Source organism: Pristiophorus japonicus, chromosome 14 (assembly GCF_044704955.1).
Source record: "Pristiophorus japonicus isolate sPriJap1 chromosome 14, sPriJap1.hap1, whole genome shotgun sequence".
NCBI lineage: Eukaryota > Metazoa > Chordata > Chondrichthyes > Pristiophoridae > Pristiophorus > Pristiophorus japonicus.
The window spans coordinates 3,715,447-3,742,032 of record NC_091990.1 but is presented as its reverse complement, the minus strand read 5'-3'; the positions used below and the strand labels follow the sequence as shown (position 1 = coordinate 3,742,032).

General features: G+C 46.5%; 1 protein-coding gene across 1 annotated transcript in view; it reads right to left on the bottom strand.

Annotated features, from left to right (window-relative positions):
- The window catches only part of scmh1 (Scm polycomb group protein homolog 1), a 229,958-nt gene that overhangs the window by 189,440 nt on the left and 13,932 nt on the right, over positions 1–26,586 (bottom strand). Inside the window, exon 3 of the mRNA XM_070898789.1 lies at positions 18,519–18,590. Coding sequence (XP_070754890.1) covers positions 18,519–18,590 — 72 coding nt within the window. The remainder of the gene's footprint in view (positions 1–18,518; positions 18,591–26,586) is intronic.

Below are 26,586 nucleotides of genomic sequence, written 5' to 3'. Positions count from 1 at the left end.
GAGAGGAGAGGAGAGGAGAGGGAAAGAGAGAGAGAGGAGAGGAGAGGAGAGGGAAAGAGAGAGAGAGGAGAGGAGAGGAGAGGGAAAGAGAGAGAGAGGAGAGGAGAGGAGAGGGAAAGAGAGAGAGAGGAGAGGAGAGGAGAGGGAAAGAGAGAGAGAGGAGAGGAGAGGAGAGGGAAAGAGAGAGAGAGGAGAGGAGAGGAGAGGGAAAGAGAGAGAGAGGAGAGGAGAGGAGAGGGAAAGAGAGAGAGAGGAGAGGAGAGGAGAGGGAAAGAGAGAGAGAGGAGAGGAGAGGAGAGGGAAAGAGAGAGAGAGGAGAGGAGAGGAGAGGGAAAGAGAGAGGAGAGGAGAGGAGAGGGAAAGAGAGAGGAGAGGAGAGGAGAGGGAAAGAGAGAGGAGAGGAGAGGAGAGGGAAAGAGAGAGGAGAGGAGAGGAGAGGGAAAGAGAGAGGAGAGGAGAGAGGAGAGGAGAGGGAAAGAGAGAGGAGAGGAGAGGAGAGGGAAAGAGAGAGGAGAGGAGAGGAGAGGGAAAGAGAGAGGAGAGGAGAGGAGAGGGAAAGAGAGAGGAGAGGAGAGGGAAAGAGAGAGGAGAGGAGAGGAGAGGGAAAGAGAGAGGAGAGGAGAGGAGAGGGAAAGAGAGAGGAGAGGAGAGGAGAGGGAAAGAGAGAGAGGAGAGGAGAGGAGAGGAGAGGGAAAGAGAGAGGAGAGGAGAGGAGAGGGAAAGAGAGAGGAGAGGAGAGGAGAGGGAAAGAGAGAGGAGAGGAGAGGAGAGGAGAGGGAAAGAGAGAGGAGAGGAGAGGAGAGGAGAGGGAAAGAGAGGAGAGGAGAGGAGAGGAGAGGAGAGGAGAGGGAAAGAGAGAGGAGAGGAGAGGGGAGGAGAGGGAAAGAGAGAGGAGAGGAGAGGAGAGGGAAAGAGAGGGGAGAGGAGAGGGAAAGAGAGAGGAGAGGAGAGGGAAAGAGAGAGGAGAGGAGAGGGAAAGAGAGAGGGAAAGAGAGAGGAGAGGAGAGGGAAAGAGAGAGGAGAGGAAGAAAGAAAGAGAAGAGGAGAAAGGACGAGGATTCAATTGTTATCAGCAACCTTCTGCTAAATATAGTTCTGTGGGTAAACATAAACAAATATCAACAGTATAGAAACCATGACAACACAAAAAGCAAGTATAGCAACTGCATTCAACATTTATCAATTCTCGAAGTCCACCCAGAAGAGCTGGAGACCATAAAACGATAATGTGCTGCTGATCCTAGACGCAATGCATTCCTTTGATTAATTTGCAGTGAAGCATCATTCTTTGACTCATTTGATAGTTAACTGAGGCAACGATTACTGGGACACGGCACACCCGGTCAGAAAATGATGGGAAATCAGAGCAGACCAAGTATTTGCAAAAAGGAGACGACACAAGTTATGGATTCCCGTCATCGTGCCCTTCCTCTCCCACAGATACCGACTGAGCTGCTGTGTATTTGCAGCATTTTCCGATTTTTCTCCCGTGCAGAATGACAGATGTTGTTCAAGTCGATCAGAAGCAACAAACTCTTTATAAAAAGGGATGTGTCCTATTAAAAAACTCTCGACTTGCGGAGTTGTGCGGCTCACGATGTTAACTAACCAGGCGCGTCAATCGAATCGGGACCTGAATGACCCACTGAAAACGTTACACAATCACGGTTAGTGTCAAAGCTGAACATGATTGGAATTCGCTGCCCGTCTTTTCCAGCTATTTCAATCCTGACACATTCTTCCTTAAAGAAAATAAAAGTGTGAATAAACTGGCAGGAAATTCCATTTTTTTTTAAAAAACTAGCTTAAACCAGTAAAACATTTGAAGGAAGCCAATACAAATTATAAATCAAACTGCTTGGACTGCAAAAGATACATCATAAGGACATGCATTCATTTGTTAAAACTACTCCAACGCACTCATGACCAGCTTCCCACGTTCTGCCGATTCATCATCCAAAACGTGGCTGTCCATGATAGAACTCGCACCAAGTCCCGCTCACCCATCACCCCTGTACTCGCTGGCCTACATTGGCTCTAATGTTTTTGGTATGACCTCACAAACTTTAAGATGGCTTATAACTTCAGGAAGCTGTCAGGTGACTCCCTCTTTATTGTTGCAAACAGCAATGGCTGCAATGCCACAGTAGGCCACTGGGTGGAGCTCCAGGCTCCTGGCTAAGCAACGCTTCGATTTTCAAAATCTCATCCTCGTTTTCAAATCTCTCCATGGCTCTCGCCCCTCCCCATCTCTGTAACCTCCTCCAGCCCCACAACCCTATGAGATATCTGCGCTCCTCCAAGAGCATCCCTGATTTTAAAATCGCTCCACCATCGGCGGCCGTGCCTGCATCTGCCTGAGCCCCAAGCTCGGGAACTCCCTCCCGAAACCTCTCTGCCTCACTTTCTCCTTTAAGACGCTCTTTAAAACCTAGCTCATTCTTCCCTAATATCTCATGTGGCTCGGTGTCACATTTTGTCTGATAATCGCTCCTGTGAAGCACCTTGGGACGTTTTACTACATTAAAGGTGCTATATAAATACAAGATGTTGTTGTAATTAATGGGGCTATATAAATACAAGTTGTTGTTGTAGTTAATGGAGCTATATAAATACAAGTTGTTGTTGTAGTTAATGGGGCTATATAAATACAAGTTGTTGTTGTAGTTAATGGGGCTATATAAATACAAGTTGTTGTAGCTTGACGTGAACCTGATTTATGGTTGAAGATTGTATCAAAATCTCAATGAAGAGCACCCAAATGTCAGAGGAAAGAAAGCCAGAGGACTTTTCTGTGGGTAGCAATGTGCCGTCTTTGGTCGGACCAGCCATGGAAGGCTGCGAGAGCTGAACAGCCAAGGACAAGCCTCAATTAAATCTTCCCTCGGCCTCCTCTGTTCCAAAGAAAACAAACCCAGCCTATCCATAACCCGAAGGAACACAAGGTACACCTTCCTTTCTAATTGACGTTACGACACTGAATGAGACCAGTTTCATTTTTCCCCACACTTGGGAACTGGATCTTTAAAAGCTGACGTCACCATATTTTCAGACCTCTGCTCTATTTCTGTTGTGTGAAAGGCGTTCTATAAATACCTTGATCACTCCTAGATTCTGCACCCATTTTCTTTCACAGATCCAGAGGATGGTGTGGGGTCTGGAACTCACGGCCTGAAAGGGTGGTAGAGACAGAAACCCTCACCACATTTAAAAAGATACCTGGATGTGCACCTGAAGTGCCGTAACCTACAGGGCTACGGATCGAGAGCTGGAAAGTGGGATTAGGCCGGGTAGCTCTTTGTCGGCCGGCGCGGACACGATGGCCTCCTTCTGTGCCGTAAATTTCTATCAATGGGAAATGGACCTTAAAAGCCACGGTACTGACAGCACAACTACCTCTCCAGTGTATTGCAGCCAGTCTACCACTGAATACTTCCAGCAGGGCAGAGAAGGGCAGATTTCAACGGCTGAGGAATTGACAATATCTGACACAGCTGACGGGCAAACTTGCCCTTCTAAGTATTCTTCAGATATCACTGCCTTTAGAAACTACTTGAAATTAGATAGTATAAAATGAAGTCCACATGTACAGGCTAACGTATCTTTGATTTTACAAAAAAAAATTATCCAATAATTCAAATTATTCAATAGCACAAGAAGAAAAACAAAAGTGCAAAAATAATTCAGATTATCCAATAATTCAAATGAACCATCTTTGAATTAAGAGGACCAGATGATATGATCATCATCACCATCATCATAGGCAGTCCCTCGGAGTCGAGGAAGACTTGCTTCCACTCTAAAAGTGAGTTCTCAGGTGACTGAACAGCCCAATACAGGAATTACAGTCTCTGTCACAGGTGGGACAGACAGTGGTTGGAGGAAAGGGTGGGTGGGACTGGTTTGCCGCACGCTCCTTCCGCTGTCTGCTCTCGGCGACGAGACTCGAGGTGCTCAGCGCCCTCCCGGACAAGAATAGGGGCCCAGACACGTGACGTTAGTGCGGTGAAGGCAGTTACACAACACCTGGATTGAACATTCCACTGTATCTAAACAAGTCTCTTTAGATCAGAATCACACACACCCCTCCCCCCTCCCCCCTCCCCCTCCCCTCCCTACTAAACAGGCAGGGCTCCGTGCCTCAGTTACTGGCAGCCATATGACCATAAACTCACCAAGGCTTCTTCGGCAGCACCTCCCAAACCTGCGACCTCTATCACCGAGAAGGACAAGGGCAGCAGGCGCATGGGAACACCACCACCTCCACGTTCCCCTCCCAGTCACACACCATCCTGACTTGGAAATATATCGGCCGTTCCTTCATCGTCGCTGGGTCACAATCCTGGAACTCCCTCCCTAACAGCACTGTGGGAGCACCTTCACCACACGGACTGCAGCGGTTCAAGAAGGCGGCTCACCACCACCTTCTCGAGGGGCAATTAGGGATGAGCAATAAATGCCAGCCTTGCCAGCGACGCCCACATCCCAGGAACGAATTTTTAAAATTCTATAAGCAGGCAGCACAGTGGAGGGTCATCCCACTAAGTGTAGGAGCTCCACCAATTTCCTTCCAGTAGATACCAATTAAAATACAATTCAAGAACGGCAAATGAAAATCAAGTGATTGTGTTGACAATTCCGCCCATGAACAAATCCTTTTCTTCATCCATTCATTTACAAAGGCTACTCTTCAAACAAACAGCGCCTGGTTTTGGAAACAAGTGGCCAGCCAGCTGGCTGCTTTCGAGTAGGCTTGTTGGTTTATTTCCAATACACAACCATCTTGAATTGGTCAACCAGTGTCCGATGCTCATTTTAATCTTTTGTAAAAGGTCCAAGGGAAAAAAAAGTAATTCAAGCAAACACAGCGATCACACAGCCAGCCAACTGACCGACTCCATTGCTCACACCTGCACTGTGTGCTGAAACATGGTGGGTTGGATTTGATGATAGCAAACCTCCATTGCTGTTATATATTCAATCTACACATGTTCCAATTGGCTAATTTTGCATGTCAGCCAGTGGCTCCGTGGGTAGCAGTCTCGCCTCGGAGTCAGAAGGTCGTGGGTTCAAGACCCACGCCAGGAACTTGAGCACAAAAATCGAGGCTGATGCTCCAGTGCAGTGCTGAGGGAGCGCTGCACTGTCGGAGGTGCCGTCTTTCAGATAAGCCATTAAACCGAGGCCTGGACTGCTCTCAGGTGGATACAAAAGATCCCATGACACTGTTGGCACAGTTTTGGTCTCCGTATTTAAGGAAGGATATACTTTCATTGGAGGCTGTTCAGGGAAGGTTCACTAGGTTGATTCCAGAGATGAGGGGGTTGACTTATGAAGATAGGTTGAGCCTGTACACATTGGAGTTCAGAAGAATGAGAGGTGATCTTATTGAAACATACAAGATAATGAGGGGGCTCGACGAGGTGGATGCAAATAGGATATTTCCACTCATAGGGGAAACTAAAACTAGGGAGCATAGGCTTAGAATAAGGGGCTGTCCATTTAAAACTGAGATGAGGAGAAATTTTTTCTCTGTGGGTTGTAAATCTGTGGAATTCTCTGCCGCAGAGAGCTGTGGAGGCTGGGTCATTGAATATATTTAAGGCAGAGAGAGACAGAATTTTGAGCGATAAGGGAATAAAGGGTTATGGGGAGCGGGCGTGGAAATGGAGCCGAGTCCATGATCAGATCAGTCATGATCTTATTGAATGGTGGAGTAGGCTCGAGGGGCCGAATGGCCGACTCCTGCTCCTATTTCTTGTGTTCCTATGTACTATTTCGAAGAAGAGCAGGGGAGTTATCCCCGGTGTCCTGGCCAATATTTATCCCTCAATCAACATTTAAAAAGGAACAGATTATCTGGTTATCACATTGCTATGTGTGGGAGCTTGCTGTGCACATGTGGCTGCTGCGTTTCCCACATTACAACAGGGACTACACTCCAAAGGCACATCACTGACTGTAAGGAGCTTTGGGGCGGCCTGAAGTCATGGCAGACGCTATATAAATACAAGTCTTTCTTTCTGTCAGTATAGTGTTGGCACATCCCAGTTTCCGAACCCAGAGGTAGCATCTGACCTCCCCAAAAAGGTCAATGTCACACACCGAGGCTATCTTCGAATAACTGGACAGAGGATCGGAGCAGTGAGCCAAGTCACTATGACTACCAGTGCTAATAAATTCCTGGCAGGAAACAAAAATCAAAGCAAATTTATTCTGAATAAAATTTCTCATTTTAGATTGTCAATAACTTATGGGGAGAGTTAGTGAAGTGTAATTATTACAAGCAATGGCCATGCAGAGATGAAAAGATGGCAAATGCTATAACCAGATAAAAAAGCCGAAATTAAGAACAGGTAACGCAACATCTCATGGTCAAATGTTGTATATTCCGGGGTGCTGATGGAGGGCATACTGTCATGGAGGAATTACTAAGCACGGGTGAGATGCCACAGGGTTGGAAGCAGGCAAGAGTGGTATCTATTTTCTTTTTAAAAAAGGCTACCAAGTTGCCTCAGACCTATTAACAGACAAAATTAAACCGAGGCCCCGTCTGCTCTCTCAGGTGGACGTTAAAGATCCCAGGGCACTATTTGGAAGAGCAGGGGAGTTCTCGCCGGTGTCCTGGGGCCAATATTTATCCCTCAATCAACATCCTAAAAAGACAGATTATCTGGTCATTATCACATTGCTGTTTGTGGGAGCTTGCTGTGCACAAATTGGCTGCCGCGTTTCCCACATTACAACAGTGACTACACTCCAAAATTATTTGATTGGCTGCAAAGCGTTTTGGGCTTCCAGTGGTTGTGAAAGGCGCTAATATAAATCCAAGTCTTTCTTTTTAATTTTACCTTATCCAAACCGCCCCTCCAGTTCACCTCCCTCTTCCCTGACTGATTCCACAAACTCGTACTGCCAGGGGTGAGATTTCAAAAGGCAGCAAGGTAAAAATAAAGATAGGCACAACTCCTAGGTTGAAGCAGAATAATTATGGCTCTGGGCATTTATTCCAGGCAGGCTCAACTCCTGGAAAAGTGTTCCTTCTAAATATTAACTTCAAATTGCTGTAGTGACAGCCAGCAAATGTCACACTATAGGGTCAACATACCGACGGGGACAATTGTCATTAATGACTGATGCCATCCCTCTGGTGCTCCACAGGAACTGAAACTTTGCTCCCTAATACAGGACATTGCGCACATTTCAATATGGAGGTTTTCTGATAAACAGAACTGGCTGTCCCTTGGCAGCTACCCTGGCACACTGAGTCAAGAGTGGAGTGAAGAGGGCAGGGAAAGACAGCACTGATGCAAGAGTGTCCCGGCAGCACTGCTGATGGGGTTGGGGGGAAAAGCCAGGAACATTGGAGACAAGCAGTTATATAGTACAATGTTACAAGAGGTTTTTTTTAAGATCACATAACACAGATCACATTATAATGTATGCCCCGGTAAGTACGCTCACAGGTTTCCGGCTCAAAGGACCTAGCATTCTTTAGCCGATGGCCACACTAGTCTGAAGATGTCTGATCTCAGAAGCCAAGCAGAGTCAGGCCTGGTTAGGACTTGGCTAGGAGACCGCCTGGGAATACCAGGTGCAGTAGTTGCTGCCATCAAAAAAAATGCAAAAAAACAAGGGGTCACCTGAAAAGTTTCGTTTACAACAAAATAGTTGTAGAGCTGTTGCATTGCGAGTGGCTTAACCAGTCACATGATGTTCACAAGACTCAATAAAACCCCAGCCAGTTGGGATCAGGGGATCCACGATGAGGCAGGTCCTGGTGGATGAACTGGCAATGTGTAATGTGATTGTTAAACCTTTGCTAATCAACCAACGAGTTCTTAATAGCAATGCTATGAATTCTTAAGCAAAAACATTACATGCATAGTGGTTATGTTACAGGGCTAGTAATCCAATTGCAGCTGGGGAATTTAAATTCAATTAAATAAAACTGGAATAAAAATCTAGTATCAATAATGGTGACCACGAAACAACTGGATTGTCGTAAAAACCCATCTGGTTCACTGATGTCCTTTAGGGAAGGAAATCTGCCGCCCTTACCCGGTCTGGCCTATATGTGACTCCAGACCCACAGCAATGTGGTTGACTCTTAACTGCCCCCTGGAATGGCCCAGCGAGACACTTAGTTGAGATTATAAGACCTTCACCACACGGACTGCAGCGGTTCAAGGTGGCGGCTCACCACCACTTTCTCAAAGCCAATTAGAGATGGGCAATAAATGCTGGCCTTGCCAGTGATGCCCACATCCCATGAATAAAAACAAAATCAGCAATAAATAGGAAAAGGGAGAACAATAAATGATTAAATATTTATTACATAATACTGAAATAACGCATTAGGGGGGGAAGAAGTCAAAATCTAGGTTAAGGAAACATTGATGGGCTACAAACAACTCAGACAGAAAAGTACCATCAGGTTTTCACTTGAATAGCACGGCTGCATGGATCCTTGAAAGCAATACTGCACATTAATCTCGAATTGCAGCTGCAAGATAAATTAGTGGCATGGGATGCAAAAGTTCAAGAATCAGAAAAGATCAAACTCTGGGCCACGTCACGCATCTGACCTCAGTGCTCAATGTCTCATTTATCGTCAACTATCAATCACACTCCTGAAAGAGGACAGTCTCGTCTCCAATTGAATATTGGGAAGTCCGAAGCCATTGTTTTCAGTTCCTGCCACAAACTGCGTTCCCCAGCCACTGACCCCATCCCTCTCCCCAACTTCAGTCTGAGGCTGAACCAGACTGTTGCCAATCTTGGCGTCATATTTGACCAAGATCAGCTTTCGACCACATATCCACAGCATAACTAAGACCACCGATTTCCACCTCCGTAACATCGCCCGTCTCTGCCCCTGCCTCAGCTCATCTGCGGCTGAAACCCTCATCCGTGCCTTTGTTACCTCTAGACTTGACTATTGCAACGCACTCCTGGCCGGCCTCCCACATTCTACCTTACGTAAACTAGAAGTCATTCAAAACTCGGCAGCCCGTGTCCTAACTCGCACCAAGTCCCATTCACCCATCACCCCTGTGCTCACTGACCTACATTGCCTTCCGGTTAAGCAACACCTCGATTTCTGGATTCGCTGCAATCTCCTCCAGCCCCACAATCTCACCCCGCACCCCTCCCACCCTTGAGATATCTGCGCTCCTCTAATTCTGCCCTCTGGAGCTCTGGAACTCCATCCCTAAACCTCGCCACCTCTCTTTCCTTCTTTATGACGCCCCTTAAAACAGAGGGTACAGCAGTTATCATGGGTGACTTTAACCGACATATTGATTGGGCTATCCAAATTGGTAGCGATACCATGGAGGAGGATTTCCTGGAGTGTATTAGGGATGGTTTTCCAGACCAATATGTGGAGGAACCAATCAGAGAGCAGACCATCCTAGACTGGGTCTTGTGCAACGGGAGAGGATTAATTAGCAATCTGGTCGTGCGACGCCCTTTGGGGAAGAGTGACCAGAATATGGTAGAATTCTTCATTAAGATGGAAAGCAACACAGTTAATTCAGAGACTAGGGTCCTGAACTTAAAGAAAGGTAACTTCGATGGTCTGAGACGTGAATTGGCTAGAATAGACTGGCGAATGATACTTAAAGGGCTGACGGTGGATAGGCAATGGCAGACATTTAAAGATCACATGGATGAATTACAACTATTGTACATCCCTGTCTGGCATAAAAATAAAACAGGAAAGGTGGCTCAACCGTGGCTAACAAGGGAAATTAGGGATAGTGTTAAATCTAAGGAAGAGGCATATAAATTGGCCAGAAAAAGCAGCAAACCTGAGGACTGGGAGAAATTTAGAATTCAGCAGAGGAGAACTAAGGGTTTAACTAGGAGGGGGAAAATAGAGTAAGCTTGCAGGGAACGTAAAAACTGACTGCAAAAGCTTCTATAGATAGGTGAAGAGAAAAAGATTAGTGAAGTCAAATGTAGGTCCCTTGCAGTCAGAATCAGGTGAATTCATAATGGGGAACAAAGAAATGGCAGACCAATTGAACAAATACTTTGGTTCTGTCTTCACTAAGGAAGACACGAATAACCTCCCGAAAATACTAGAGGACCAAGGGTCTAGCGAGAAGAAAGAACTGAAGGAAATCCTTATTAGTCAGAAAATGGTGTTAGGGAAACTGATGGGACAGAAGGCCGATAAATCCCCAGTCTGATAGCCTGCATCCCAGAGTACTTAAGGAAGTGGCCCTAGAAATAGTAGATGCATTGGTGGTCATTTTCCAAAATTTCATGGACTCTGGATCAGTTCCTATGGATTGAACATAAGAACACAAGAACATAAGAATTAGGAACAGGAGTAGGCCATCTAGCCCCTCGAGCCTGCTCCGCCATTCAACAAGATCATGGCTGATCTGGCCTTGGACTCAGCTCCACTTAACCGCCCGCTCCCCGTAACCCTTAATTCCTATTGGTTAAAAATGTATCTATCTGTGATTTGAATACATTCAATGAGCTAGCCCCAACTGCTTCCTTGGGCAGAGAATTCCACAGATTCACAACCCTCTGGGAGAAGAAATTCCTTCTCAACTTGGTTTTAAATTGGCTCCCCCGTATTTTGAGGCTGTGCCCCCTAGTTCTAGTCTCCCCGACCAGTGGAAACAACCTCTCTGCCTCTATCTTGTCTATCCCTTTCATGATTTTAAATGTTTCTATAAGATCACCCCTCATCCTTCTGAACTCCAACGAGTAAAGACCTAGTCTACTCAATCTATCATCATAAGGTAACCCCCTCATCTCCGGAATCAGCCTAGTGAATCGTCTCTGTACCCCCTCCAAAGCTAGTATATCCTTCCTTAAGTAAGGTGACCAAAACTGCACGCAGTACTCCAGGTGCGGCCTCACCAATACCCTGTACAGTTGCAGCAACACCTCCCTGCTTTTGTACTCCATCCCTCTCGCAATGAAGGCCAACATTCCATTCGCCTTCCTGATTACCTGCTGCACCTGCAAACTAACTTTTTGGGATTCATGCACAAGGACCCCCAGGTCCCTCTGCACCGCAGCATGTTGTAATTTCTCCCCATTCAAATAATATTCCATTTTACTATTTCCCCCCCCCCCCACCCAAGATGAATGACCTCACATTTTCCAACATTGTATTCCATCTGCTAAACCTTAGCCCATTCGCTTAACCTATCCAAATCTCTTTGCAGCCTGTGTCCTCTACACAACCCGCTTTCCCACTAATCTTTGTTTCATTTGCAAATTTTGTTACACTACACTCTATCCCCTCTTCCAGGTCATCTATGTATATTGTAAACAGTTGCGGTCCCAGCACCTATCCCTGTGGCACACCACTAACCACCGATTTCCAACCCGAAAAGCACCCATTTATCCCGACTTTCTGCTTTCTGTTCGCCAGCCAATTCTCTATCCATGCTAATACATTTCCTCTGACTCCGCCTTCCTTTATCTTCTGCAGTAACCTTTTGTGTGGCACCTTATCGAATGCCTTTTGGAAATCTAAATACACCACATCCATCGGTACACCTCTATCCACCATGCTCGTTATATCCTCAAAGAATTCCAGTAAATTAGTTAAACATGATTTCCCCTTCATGAATTCATGCTGCGTCCGCTTGATTGCACTATTCCTATCTAGATGTCCCGCTATTTCTTCCTTAATGATAGTTTCAAGCATTTTCCCCACTACAGATGTTAAACTAACCAGCCTATAGTTACCTGCCTTTTATCTGCCCCCTTTTTTAAAACAGTGGCATTACATTAGCTGCTTTCCAATCCGCTGGTACCTCCCCAGAGTCCAGAGAATTTTGGTAGATTATAACGAATGCATCTGCTATAACTTCCGCCATCTCTTTTAATACCCTGGGATGCATTTCATCAGGACCAAGGGACTTGTCTACCTCGAGTCCCATTAGCCTGTCCAGCACTACCCCTCTAGTGATAGTGATTGTCTCAAGGTCCTCCCTTCCCACATTCCTGTGACCATCAATTTTTGGCATGGTTTTTGTGTCTTTCACTGTGAAGACCGAAGCAAAATAATTGTTTAAGGTCTCAGCCATTTCCACATTTCCCATTGTTAAATCCCTCTTCTCATCTTCTAAGGGACCAACATTTACTTTAGTCACTCTTTTCTGTTTTATATATCTGTAAAAGCTTTTACTATCCGTTTTTATGTTTTGCGCAAGTTTACCTTCGTAATCTATCTTTCCTTTCTTTATTGCTTTCTTAGTCATTCTTTGCTGTCGTTTAAAATTTTCCCAATCTTCTATTTTCCCACTAACCTTGGCCACCTTATACGCATTGGTTTTTAATTTGATACTCTCCTTTATTTCCTTGGTTATCCTCGGCTGGTTATCCCTTCTCTTACCGCCCTTCTTTTTCACTGGAATATATTTTTGTTGAGCACTATGAAAGAGCTCCTTAAAAGTCCTCCACTGTTCCTCAATTGTGCCACCGTTTAGTCTGTGTTCCCAGTCTACTTTAGCTAACTCTGCCCTCATCCCACTGTAGTCCCCTTTGTTTAAGCATAGTACGCTCGTTTGAGACACTACTTCCTCATCCTCAATCTGTATTACAAATTCAACCATACTGTGATCACTCATTCCGAGAGGATCTTTTACTAGGAGATCGTTTATTTTGCCTGTCTCATTACACAGGACCAGATCTAAGATAGCTTGCTCCCTTGTAGGTTCTGTAACATACTGTTCTAAGAAACAATCCCGTATGCATTCTATGAATTCCTCCTCCAGGCTACCCCATGTGATTTGATTTGACCAATCGATATGTCGGTTAAAATCCCCCATGATTACTGCCGTTCCTTTTTCACATGCCTCCATTATTCCCTTGATTATTGGCCGCGCCACCGTGAAGTTATTATTTGGGAGCCTATAAACTACACCCACCAATGACTTTTTCCCTTTATTATCTCTAATCTCCACCCACAATGATTCAACATTTTGTTCATTAGAGCCAATATCGTCTCTCACAACTGCCCTGATATCATCCTTTATTAACAGAGCTACCCCACCTGCTTTCCCTTCTTGTCTATCTTTCCGAATCATCAGATACCCCTGTATGTTTAATTCCCAGTCTTGGCCACCCTGCAACCACGTTTCTGTAATGGCCACCAAATCATACCCATTTGTAATGATTTGTGCCGTCAACTCATTTACTTTATTTTGAATGCTGCGTGCGTTTAGGTAGAGTGTTTTAATATTAGTTTTTAAAACCATGATTTTTAGTTTTGACCCCTCCTGCAACCCCTTTATATTCATACATATTGTCCCTTCCTATCACCTTGTGGTTTGCACTTACCCCAGTGCTACTCTGCTCTGTTGCCTCCTGCCTTTTGCATTCTTTCTTGGGTTCCTGTTCATCTGAGCTCTCACCCACTCGAATTAGCTCAGAGCCCTCTCCTGGGTTCCGAATACTCCTCGCATTGAGGCACCGAGCTTTCAGGCTTGCCTTTTTATTACACTTTGACCCTTTAGAATTTTGCTGTACTGTGGCCCTTTTTGTTTTTTGCCTTGGGTTTCTCTGCCCTCCACTTTTACTCATCTCCTTTCTGTCTCTTTGCATCTCCCCTTTTACTGATCTGTCACATTCAGGTAATTTGCCTTCCTGTTTTTGCCACCAAAGTGGATAACCTCACATTTATCCACTTTCTACTGCATCTGCCATGCATCTTTGGAGGGTAGCTAATGTAATACTACTTTTTTTTTTTAAAAAGGGAGAGAGAAAACAGGGAATTCTAGACCGGTTAGACTGACATCGGTGGTGGGGAAAATGCTGGAATCAATTATTAAAGATGTAATAGCAGCGCATTTGGAAAGCAGTGACAGGATCGGTCCAAGTCAGCATGGATTTGTGAAAGGGAAATCATGCTTGACAAATCTTTTGGAATTTTTTGAGGATGTAACTAGTAGAGTGGACAAGGGAGAACCAGTGGATGTGGTGTGTTTGGACTTTCCGAAGGCTTTCGACCAGGTCCCACACAAGAGATTAATGTGCAAACCATATCCAGAAAAAACAATTGAGCTGAATCCCAACCCAAATCCTTTTTCAACCCAACACTATTCTCACCACGAACTAAATACACGATTATCCTCACTGCTCACCAGGCAACTACAGTTCCAGTAAATCCTCAACAGGCAAAATCATTATAGCTGCAGACACCCCCATTCTAACAAGCCTTTGCTTACATTTTCCCCGTTCCCAGCTGAAAGGAGAAGCACAAGCCCTAAAACTATCTGCCCGGTAACTGTCCAATCAGGACTCAGTGCACCTACTTCCCAAGAGAGAAGTTATGGAATCAAACCAAATTGCAGCACTGACGGTGAAATATTGACGATATAAAGTACTCAGGGGCCGAAATTCCCCTGATCTGCACCTCCAGCGCCTCCAGGGGGCGCTAATGATGGGGCGCAGAACTGTTGTCGCCTTGTGGCAGGTGGGGGGGGCGCTACCAGCTCACACAAATTTGCGCAGGAGTTAGCGGAGGCGTAAACACGATAACACCGCGTCCCGCTGGTAGCATCCTGGGCCACTGAGCCGCCAGCAATGACGTCATCGCCATGTGCAGCGACCCCTTTGTGCCCTGCGGCAGAAACTACCCAGCGCCCTGTAAGGCCACTGCGGACAATGCCCGCATCAGCCTCGTGGTGTCGCAAACTGGGCCCATTGCCCATCGCGGGGCAAACCTTAACGCGGTCATCTTTGTTCCACCCCCCCAACTCGCCGGTCGGACCGTTCACACACCTTTCTCGGGGTCCGGGCCATCATCGTGCAGCCCGGCACTACGTCTCGGTGCCCCTTTAACGGAAGGGGAGGGGCGTTGAAACGAGTCAGCGCTATGCAGAGAAGCCAGGTAGCATTGCTGAATCCCCCGCCCAAAAGGAAAGTGGAGTGCGTGACATTGCGCTCCACTTCCTATGAGGGGCGGTATCCGTTATTTCTGCACCGGGCGAAGGAGGTCCCCTCGGTTACCGTCCTCTAACTGGACACAACCTAATTTCACCCCCTCCCCCCCCCCCCCTCTCCCAGTCTCTGTGCGTCTGGGGACTGGGGGAAATTTAGAACTCAGCAGAGGAGGACAAAGGGTTTGATTAGGGCAGGGAAAATGGAGTACGAGAAGAAGCTTGCAGGGAACATTAAGACGGATTGCAAAAGTTTCTATAGATATGTAAAGAGAAAAAGATTAGTAAAAACAAACGTAGGTCCCCTGCAGTCAGAATCAGGGGAAGTCATAACAGGGAACAAAGAAATGGCAGACCAATTGAACAAGTACTTTGGTTCGGTATTCACTAAGGTGGACACAAACAACCTTCCGGATATAAAAGGGGTCGGAGGGTCTAGTAAGGAGGAGGAACTGAGGGAAATCCTTATTAGTCGGGAAATTGTGTTGGGGAAATTGATGGGATTGAAGGCCGATAAATCCCCAGGGTCTGATGGACTGCATCCCAGAGTACTTAAGGAGGTGGCCTTGGAAATAGCGGATGCATTGACAGTCATTTTCCAACATTCCATTGACTCTGGATCAGTTCCTATGGAGTGGAGGTTAGCCAATGTAACCCCACTTTTTAAAAAAGGAGAGAGATAACAGGGAATTATAGACCGGTCAGCCTGACATCGGTAGTGGGTAAAATGATGGAATCAATTATTAAGGATGTCATAGCAGTGCATTTGGAAAGAGGTGATATGATAGGTCCAAGTCAGCATGGATTTGTGAAAGGGAAATCATGCTTGACAAATCTTCTGGAATTTTTTGAGGATGTTTCCAGTAGAGTGGACAAGGGAGAACCAATTGATGTGGTATATTTGGACTTTCAGAAGGCTTTCGACAAGGTCCCACACAAGAGATTAATGTGCAAAGTTAAAGCACATGGGATTGGGGGTAGTGTGCTGACATGGATTGAGAACTGGTTGTCAGACAGGAAGCAAAGAGTAGGAGTAAATGGGGACTTTTCAGAATGGCAGGCAGTGACTAGTGGGGTACCGCAAGGTTCTGTGCTGGGGCCCCAGCTGTTTACACTGTACATTAATGATTTAGACGAGGGGATTAAATGTAGTATCTCCAAATTTGCGGATGACACTGAGTTGGGTGGCAGTGTGAGCTGCGAGGAGGATGCTATGAGGCTGCAGAGCGACTTGGATAGGTGAGTGGGCAAATGCATGGCAGATGAAGTATAATGTGGATAAATGTGAGGTTATCCACTTTGGTGGTAAAAACAGAGAGACAGACTATTATCTGAATGGTGACAGATTAGGAAAAGGGGAGGTGCAAAGAGACCTGGGTGTCATGGTACATCAGTCATTGAAGGTTGGCATGCAGGTACAGCAGGCGGTTAAGAAAGCAAATGCATGTTGGCCTTCATAGCGAGGGGATTTGAGTACAGGGGCAGGGAGGTGTTGCTACAGTTGTACAGGGCCTTGGTGAGGCCACACCTGGAGTATTGTGTACAGTTTTGGTCTCCTAACCTGAGGAAGGACATTCTTGCTATTGAGGGAGTGCAGCGAAGGTTCACCAGACTGATTCCCGGGATGGCGGGACTGACCTATCAAGAAAGACTGGATCAACTGGGCTTGTATTTACTGGAGTTCAGAAGAATGAGAGGGGACCTCATAGAAACGTTTAAAATTCTGACGGGGTTAGACAGGTTAGATGCAGGAAGAATGTTCCCAATGTTGGGGAAGTCCAGAACCAGGGGACACAGTCTAAGGATAAGGGGTAAGCCATTTAGGACCGAGATGAGGAGAAACTTCTTCACCCAGAGAGTGGTGAACCTGTGGAATTCTCTACCACAGAAAGTTGTTGAGGCCAATTCACTAAATATATTCAAAAAGGAGTTAGATGTAGTCCTTACTACTCGGGGAATCAAGGGGTATGGTGAGAAAGCAGGAATGGGGTACTGAAGTTGCATGTTCAGCCATGAACTCATTGAATGGCGGTGCAGGCTAGAGGGGCCGAATCGCCTACTCCTGCACCTATTTTCTATGTTTCTATGTTTCTATGTTTCCCAGCACTTTGCGCTCAACAGCATGCAGAAGGGTTGACCCTCTCCCGAAGCTCCAGAAAGAACCATCTTATCCAAGTGGAATTGTTCCAGAGATTAGCTGAAGGGACTGTCGTGGAGTGAACATAAGACATAACACAAGAAATAGGAGCAGGAGTCGGCCATTCGACCCCTCGAGCCTGCTCCGCTAGTCAATGAGATCATGGCTGATCTGATCATGGAGTCAGCTCCACTTCCCTGCCCGCTCCCCATAATCCTGGACCCCCAGGCACTGGCAGTCATCACTCTCCATGGAACTGGTTCATTTAAGGCCCTTTTGGGGACTGTCTCTTTAAATTCTTCAAATCAATCACTGCCCAAAAGGAAAAATCAAGAGAATGCACCAGTTGAGACACTGAGTAGAGACGGCTTTAAAGTGATTTCAATCGGTCAGTGCACAGAACAACTACACAGCAATCAATGGGAGCCAGCAATGGAACGTCTCGACATCAACAAGTCCCCAATTTAAATTGTCTTGACTCTTCAATTGTTTCAAAGAGTTAAACATAAAAGTGATGGGACCCACAACAATGGCTGTACTTCACCCCAAGTTATCTTCTTTAATACTGTGCTCAGGGTAACTTCGCCCAGGGGAAAATGAAAGAGTTATTGTACACACACACAGTTAGAATTTGAAAGTGGCACGATCTCACAGAAAAATAAACATTCCTAAATGAGAATGTCTTATGCGGCTCGAATGTTCAATGCAACGGCAACAACAATCTGTATTTATATAGCGTCTTTAACGTAGCGAAACATCCCAAGGCGCTTCACAGGAGCGTTATTAGACAAAAATAAATACATTTGACACCGCACAAAAGAAATTAGGGCAGATGAACAAAAGACCATGTCAAAGAGGTTGGTTTTAAGGAGCGTCTTGAAGGAGGAGAGAGAGGTAGAAAGGCGGAGAGGTTTAGGGAGGGAGTTCCAGAGCTTGGGGCCCAGGCAACAGAAGGCACGGCCACCGATGGTGGGGCGATTATAATCAGGGATGCTCAGGAGGGCAGAATTAGAGGAACAAAGACATATCGGTGGCGGGGGTGGGGGGCGGGTTGTGGGGCTGGAGGAACTAGAGATAGGGAGGGGCGAGGGCCATGGAGGGATTAGTAAACAAGAAGGAAAATGTTGAAATCGAGGCGTTGCTTAGCCGGAAGCCAATGTAGGTCGGCGGGCACAGGGGTGATGGGTGAGCGGGACTTAGGTACAAGTTAGGACATGGGCTGCCGAGTTTTGGATCACCTCTAGTTTACATAGGTTGGAATGTGGGATATAGCATTTCAGTCCCGAACACAGTTTTATTCAGGCACAACCCTTTTGTTTGGCAGGGTTCCTTCCAAAAACCAAATGCCACAAAGGGACGTCCCCCAGGTCAACCCAACTGATGGCTTACAACACACAAACACATTGGTGGCTTCGTACAGGCTCAAGATAGCCTGTCACTCAAGTGGAAGCATTTACCTTGATATGGAGATGGAGTATTCGATGGGCGACCACTGCGAGCGTACTTCTGCCTTCTTCCATCTTTCCAATCTATGGTTGGAACAAAGAAAAAAAAAAAGGTTGGTGTCCCATTCTCCGGACAATCGTTCTCATTTGTGATCTGTGCAGAAATGTGGCCGGACACGCTCCATGTATCCACCTTTCACATGGAAGTGCGTAGACATCAATAGGTAGATAGAATAGACAGGTTAATGCATAATGCATTTAATGATACACGTTCACTGCTATTCCAGAAAGTCCCAATGAGTGGACAATGGCAGGGGTAGCAATCTGGCCATCATCTTGACGAATGTATGGAGTGCTCTCTCTCGGGCACTTTCCTCAGGAACATAATTAAGTTCTTAACAATTACAGTTGGCAAAAAGTACATCCGGAACTAATTTGACTGCTTTCCTGTTCCACGTCACACTGCACTATATGACTATCCCATTGTGATTGGCTGTAATATAAACATTAAAAAGAATGATTGCCTTTATACCTTAAATGTAAGAGAATGTCTCAAAGAGTAGGTGGCATTGTGTTAAAACTCCTGTTGACAGATGTGCTCATATTTCAGACTTTGATGGGACATCAAACACTGCAGAAAACAATAGCATAAAACATTTCAATGCAGGATTCCCGTACAAGGTGGCCGGTATCTACTCTATCAGAATGCTGCGTCTCGAGCTGGAGATTCAAGTTCCAATCTCAGACTTGACTGGCATTTAAACCAAAGTCTTCCTCGGGGAACTGTTGGGCGTGTCTGGACTGGGTCCTCTAAAGAGTAAAGAAAGAAGGGATCGAAGGGAAAAATGATTGAGGGAGGGAGATGGAAGTTGTAATGTATCTGCTTCACAGGCTCTTTGTTTAATAATTCATAGCAACACATTGCTATTAAGAACTAGTTGGTTTATTAGCAAAGGTTTAACAATCACACTACACATTACCAGTTCATCCACCAGGCTCACAACCACCTGCCTCATCGTGGATCCCCCGAACCCAACTGGCTGGGGTTTTATTGAGTCTTGTGAACATCACGTGACTGGCTAAGCCACTCCCAACTCAACAGCTCTACAAACCAGTGAGCATCCTCACAGGGGCATACATTACAGAAGCCTTCCCCGCCCAACAGCTTGACTGACGAGAATCGTCTTTCCCAAGCTGATTCACCTCTCCGGGACAGTGTGGCTTTACAGCGAAATAAAACAGATGGGTGAAAGCTAAAGTATGCAAAAATAAACCTCTAACCTTACCATGAAATAGGCCAGTGTCACTTAGAAAGAAATGATATTACATGCAGAAGACTGGGAGCTTAACTCGTTGAATCTCCCTAATTTGCCCGAGTTCAAAACATATTTCAGATGCTGGTTGCAGCTGACAGCAAGTATTATTAATAGCGAACAAACAGATTGCAAATGGTATTAAAAGTCTTTAGTTGTTTTATGAACAGCTTGGAACAGCACATCAGTGCTGAGGAGACAAGATGAACGGTAAATTTGTACTGCTGTATTCTGATGGAGGATATCAAGTCCAATTCACATGTACGTCTTCAACCAACATCGATACACTAACAGCAAGATAAAATTCCAATGGTCCATTTTTATTTTTTCCAGAATATGGGGTTACTTAACATGCTGCAGCTGGACTGAAACGCACAAGTTCTACAGTGCTAACTGTAATGTATTTGCTTCATGGGTTCTTTGCTTAAGAATTCATAGCAACATATTGCTATTAAGAACTAGTTGGTTTATTAGCAAAGGTTTAACAATCACACGACACATTACCCGTTCATCCACCAGGCTCACAACCACCTACCTCCTCGTGGATCCCCTGAACCCAACTGGCTGGGATTTTATTGAGTATTGTGAACATCACGTGACTGGCTAAGCCACTCCCAATGCAACAGCTCTGCAAACCTGTCAGCATGCTCATTGGCGCATACATCACACTGATGATACAAACTGGGTGGCTCATTTTCTCCCTTTCACTCCCGAAGGCATTGGCTCCGACTGGACTGTGGTTTCAGGGCAACACTGCAGTACTTTACCCGAGGAGCTATGCTCCACAGTATTAACCTAGATGATGACGGCAAGTTTTTCCATCATGAACGAGCATCACAAATCTCGCCTCGCCCACCAGCCACAAACATACGCTTCCTACATAGCCCTTAGAAATGTGGACCATGGCTGATGTCCTTTTCCCTCTCCAAGTTGAGGGCCCATTCTCGTCCCCGCTGCTGCTACCCTGGGCGAGTTCAGCATAAACTGCGAGGCCGAGTGCTTCGCACCTATTTGATTGTCGGTGCAGCGTTACATCAATAGCCTTGACCGCAAACAAATCCCCAAATCACGTTGTGTTTGCCAACGTTTCCATGTGCAGAATAGCAAAAGTCTGTGGATGCTAGGACCATCGAAGCTGTCCAAGACTAATGGATGGATAAGTTAGGTAAGGATATCCCGGGATATGGAGCAAAGTTGGGAATTCAGAGGGAAGGTGCAGCTCAGCAATGAACGGCAGATTGGCCCGAGGTGCTGAATGGACGACTTTAAAAGAAAATTTGTTCCTGGGATGTGGGTGTCGTTTATTGCCCATCCCTAATTGCCCATGAGAAGGTGGTGGTGAGCCATGTGGTGAAGGTGCTCCCACAGTGCTGTTAGGGAGGGAGTTCCAGGATTGTGACCCAGCGACGATGAAGGAACGGCCGATATATTTCCCAGTCAGGACGGTGTGTGACTTGGAGGGTGTAATGAATTTGCTTCAAGATTCTTTGCTTAAGAATTCAGAGCAACACATTGCTATTAAGAACTAATTGGTTTATTAACAAAGGTTTAACAATCACACGACACATTACCAGTTCATCCACCAGGCTCACAACTGCACACCTCATCGTGGATCCCCTGAATCCAACTGGCTGGGGTTTTATTGAGTCTTGTGAACATCACGTGACTGGCTAAGCCACTCACAATGCAACAGCTCTACAACTATTTTTGTAAAATAATAAATCAAGTGCCCCCCTACTAGAAGGGCGCTAGAACCGACAAATTAAATTTTGGGACAGAAACCAATCAAATTAAAATTTGGTTGCCAGGGGTGACTATGCACTCCAGTCTCTCCAGTGTCCACCTCTCGCGGAAGACCGCAAGCGTACCGGTGGACACCGCGTGCTCTATCTCCAGGGATACCCTGGCGGGAATGTAGCCGCGGAAGAGAGGCAGGCAATTGGGCTGAACGACCCCCTCGACCACCCGCTGCCTGCACCGGCTGATGGCCCCCCTTGGCCAGGCCCAGGAGCAGTCCCACGAGGAGGCCCTCTGACCTGCCCGCTCCCCTCCGCACAGAAACATAGAAAATAGGTGCAGGAGTAGGCTATTCGGCCATTCGAGCCTGCACCACCATTTAATAAGATCATGGCTGATCATCACCTCAGTACCCCTTTCCTGCTTTCTCTCCATAACCCCTTGATCCCTTTAGTGGTAAGGGCCATATCTAACTCCCTTTTGAATACATCCAACGAACTGGCATCAACAACTCTCTGCGGTAGAGAATTCCACAGGTTAACAACTCTGAGTGAAGAAGTTTCTCCTCATCTAGGTCCTAAATGGCTTACCCATTATCCTTAGACTGTGTCCGCTGGTTCTGGACTTTCCCAACATCGGGAACATTCTTGCTGCATCTAATCTGTCCAGTCCCGTCAGAATGTTATATATTTCTGAGATCCCCTCTCATCCTTCTAAACTCCAGTGAATACAGGCCCGGTCGATTCAGTCTCTCCTCATATGACAGTCCTGCCATCCCGGGAATCAGTCTGGTGAACCTTCGCTGCACTCCCTCAATAGCAAGAACGTCCTTCCTCAGATTAGGAGACCAAAACTGAACACAATATTCCAGGTGAGGCCTCACCAAGGCCCTGTACAACTGCAGTAAGACCTCCCTGCTCCTCTACTCAAATCCCCTAGCTATGAAGGCTAACATACAATTTGCCTTCATCACCACCTGCTGTACCTGCATGCCAACTTTCAATGACTGATGTACCATGACACCCAGGTCTCGTTGTACCTCCCCTTTTCCTAATCTGCCACCATTCAGATAATATTCTGCCTTTGCGTTTTTGCCCCCAAAGTGAATAATCTCACATTTATCCACATTATACTGCATCTGTCATGCATTTGCCCACTCACCTAACCTGTCCAAGTCACCCTGCAGCCTCTTAGCATCCTCCTCACAGCTCACACTGCCACCCAGTTTAGTGTCATCTGCAAACTTGGAGATATTATCCTCAATTCCTTCATCTAAATCATTAATGTATATTGTAAAGAGCTGGAGTCCCAGCACTGAGCCCTGCGGCACTCCACTAGTCACTGCCTGCCATTCTGAAAAGGACCCATTTATCCCGACTCTCTGCTTCCTGTCTGCCAACCAGTTCTCTATCCACGTCAGTACATTACCCACAATACCATGTGCTTTAATTTTGCACATTAATCTCTTGTGTGGGACCTTGTCAAAAGCCTTTTGAAAGTCCAAACACACCACATCCACTGGTTCTCCCTTGTCCACTTTACTAGTTACAGGGTGCCCAAAGATCAGGAGTGTGGAACTGAAGTGCAACCAGAATTTGAGCTGCAGCCACTTCAAATAATTGAAGAGGGGCTGCAACCGGACATAAGAAATAGGAGCAGGAGTAGGCCATACGGCCCCTCGGCCCCTCGAGCCTGCTCCGCCATTTAATACAATCATGGCTGATCTGATCATGGACTCGGGTCCACTTCCCTGCCCACTCCCCATAACCCCTTATGGTTTAAGAAACTGTCCATCTCTGTCTTAAACATATTCAATGTCCCAGCCTCCACAGCTCTCGGAGGCAGCGAATTCCACAGATTTACAACCCTCAGAAGAAATTCCTCCTCATCTCAGTTTTAACACATTCAGTGCACACATAGAACACGGACTCCTCAGCTCTACAGACCTGTGAGCAGGTGCATACAGTAGAGGGAACTTGCAGGTGATGATGCTCCTAATGTTACTAAAAGAACGAGTCATTGAGTTTCTGGGAAAATGACAGCACAGGATTGAATGTCGTTGTGCAGGGAGTGCGCTGGCCAGGAACAACATTCCAGTCCCTGGCTGGTGAGGAGGCGAGCCTGCAACAAGGCAAATGCACATGTGATTGGGACAGCTCTTCAATACCCATTACAAAGTGCTGCATTAACCAGCAACTGTGACACGAAACTGAGACAGCTGGCAGTGTATCAATACTCGCTGCCAGAAATATTATTGTCAGCAATACTCATTAAACTGCTCAAAACCCTGACCTGTGGTGACCAGTGTCACAGTGTGCAATGTGTTCAAATTAGATCAACATGGACTTAAGTCGTTGCTTAAAACAGTTGAATGCTCGAAAAACTGAACACAGAAAAGTTCTGTTCTCTCAACTCCTTCAGGACAATTTAATTGAATCCTGAGCCTGTCGATCACTACGAAAGAAATGGATTGCAAATACTTATTTAGAACTCGTGTTCTCGTACTGAGGTTGTGTATAACTCGGTTGTGGGTTCAAATCCCACTCCAGAGACTTGAGCACATAAATCTAGGCTGACACTCCAGCGCAGTGCCGAGGGGAGTGCTGCACTGTCGGAGGTGCCGTCTTTCGGATGAGACGTTAAACCGAGGCCCCGTCTGCTCTCTCAGGTGGACGTAAAAGATCCCATTGCACTATTTCGAATAAGAGCAGGGGAGTTATCCTCAGAGTCCTGGCCAATATTTATCCCTCAATCATCATAACAAAAAAAGATTATCTGGCCATTGCTGTTTGTGGGAGCTTGCTGTGCGCAAGTTGGATGCCGCATTTCCCACATTACAACAGTGACTACACTTCAAAAAAGTACTTCGCTGGCTGTTAAGGACTTTGGGACGTCCGGTGGTCGTGAAAGGCGCTATATAAATGCAAATCTTTCTTTTCTTTTAACTCCATGTTCGAGTACTGAGATTGCATATAAACACTGAAGCATTATTTCCTAAAAAGCTGGACGGGATTCCTGATAGATTAATTGCTTACTTATACCAGCCACATAATAAACTTTCCACTTCCAACCTCACGTTTAATTAATTTGGAAAGTGAGAGTCCATGCACCATCCTGGAGCTGCGGAGGAGGATATGTTTGCTCAGCCACTCCAGCCCAGCGCGGGACCAGCCTTCAGCTGCTCTTCCCAGCGACACGGTAAGCAGCTCCTCTCTCACCGGTCCCTTCTCCTTCACAGACACAACTCGATGGGCCCCAAGTTTCCACACGATAAAAAACGGGCGCCCGTTTTTCGCGCCTAAAACGGCGCCGGAAAAAAAACTCGCGATTCTGGAGCGCCCTGCAGCTCCTTGTCTGTTTGGCGCGGCGCCCAGGGGGGGGCGGAGCCTACACTCGCGCCGATTTTGTAAGTGGGAGGGGGCAGGTACCATTTAAATTAGTTTTTTTCCTGCCGGCAACGCTGCGCGTGCGCGTTGGAGCGTTCGCACATGCTCAGTGTGAAGGAAACATTGGCACTCGGCCATTTTTGTAGTTCTTTGTAGCTGTTTAATTTTTGAACATTTTTTAATAAAAGCACATTGCCATCAGCACATCAGCACTGAGAAGGCTGCAGGAAGCCTCAGAACCTGAGGTTCCTCTCGTACTGAGCAGGATTACTATTGCAACTACACATCATCCGTCGGGTAAAACTAACCTGTCTCACGACGGTCTAATCCCAGCTCACGTTCCCTATTCGTTTCCCTCCACGGCCCCGCCCGCCGCCGGGAACAAATGGCTGACTCCCCCCCCCCCCCCCCCCGCGGGAACAAATGGCTGACTCCCCCCCCCCCCCCCCCCGCGGGAACAAATGGCTGACTCCCCCACCCCCCACCCCCCCGCGGGAACAAATGGCTGACTTTCCCCCCCCCCCCCCCCCGCGGGAACAAACGGCTGACTCCCCCACCCCCCCCCCCCCCCCCCCCGCGGGAACAAATGGCTGACTTTCCCCCCCCCCCCCCCCGCGGGAACAAACGCCTGCAGCATTCTCCCTGCCTGAAGCACTTTCACACAGGTAGGAAGATGGTTTATTTAATCTTTTCTTTGCTTATAAATGTTTATTCAGGTTGGATTTATTTGTATAATATTTGTAGAAGTATAAATAAGGATTTATTATAGAATTTAATGAGTTCCCCCCCCTCCCCCCCTCGTTCTGGACGCCTAATTTGTAACCTGCGCCTGATTTTTTAATGTGTAGAACAGGTTTTTTCAGTTCTACAAAAACCTTCACTTGCTCCATTCTAAGTTAGTTTGGAGTACGTTTTCACTGTGGAAACTTTCAAATCAGGCGTCAGTGGCCGGACACGCCCCCTTTTGAAGAAAAAATTCTGTTCCAAAGTAGAACCGTTCTACCTGACAAGGACTGCAGAAAAAAATGTGGAGAATTGCGATTTCTAAGATAGTCCGTTCTCCACCAGTTGCTCCTAAAAAATCAGGCGCAAATCATGTGGAAACTTGGGCCCGATGTGTTTAACCTGGAACCCCAACGTTGTTCTGCCACTCAATGGCCGGGGGGGGGGAAAAAAAGAGTTAGGTTATTATTTGCACATTGGCAATAATCATAGAATCGTAGAAATTTACAGCACAGGAGGCCATTCGGCCCATCGTGTCGGCGCCGGCCGACAAAGAGCCACCCAGCCTAATCCCACTTTCCAGCTCTCAGTCCGTAGCCCTGTAGGTTACAGCACTCACCACATTTAAAAAGTATTTGGATGTGCACTTGGTGAGTGTTTCTGCCTCTACCACCCTTTCAGGCAGTGAGTTCCAGACCCCCAGCACCCTCTTTTTGAAAACATTTCCCTTCAACGCCCGTCGAAACCTTCTACCAATTACTTTAAACCTATGCCCCCTGGTTGTTAGAAACATCGAAATTTACAGCGCAGAAGGAGGCCATTCCGGCCCATTGTGTCCGCGCCGGCCGACAAAGAGCCGCACGGCCCTCGGTCAGTGGCCCTGAAGGTTACATATAAACCTATGGTCAATGAACAATGGCA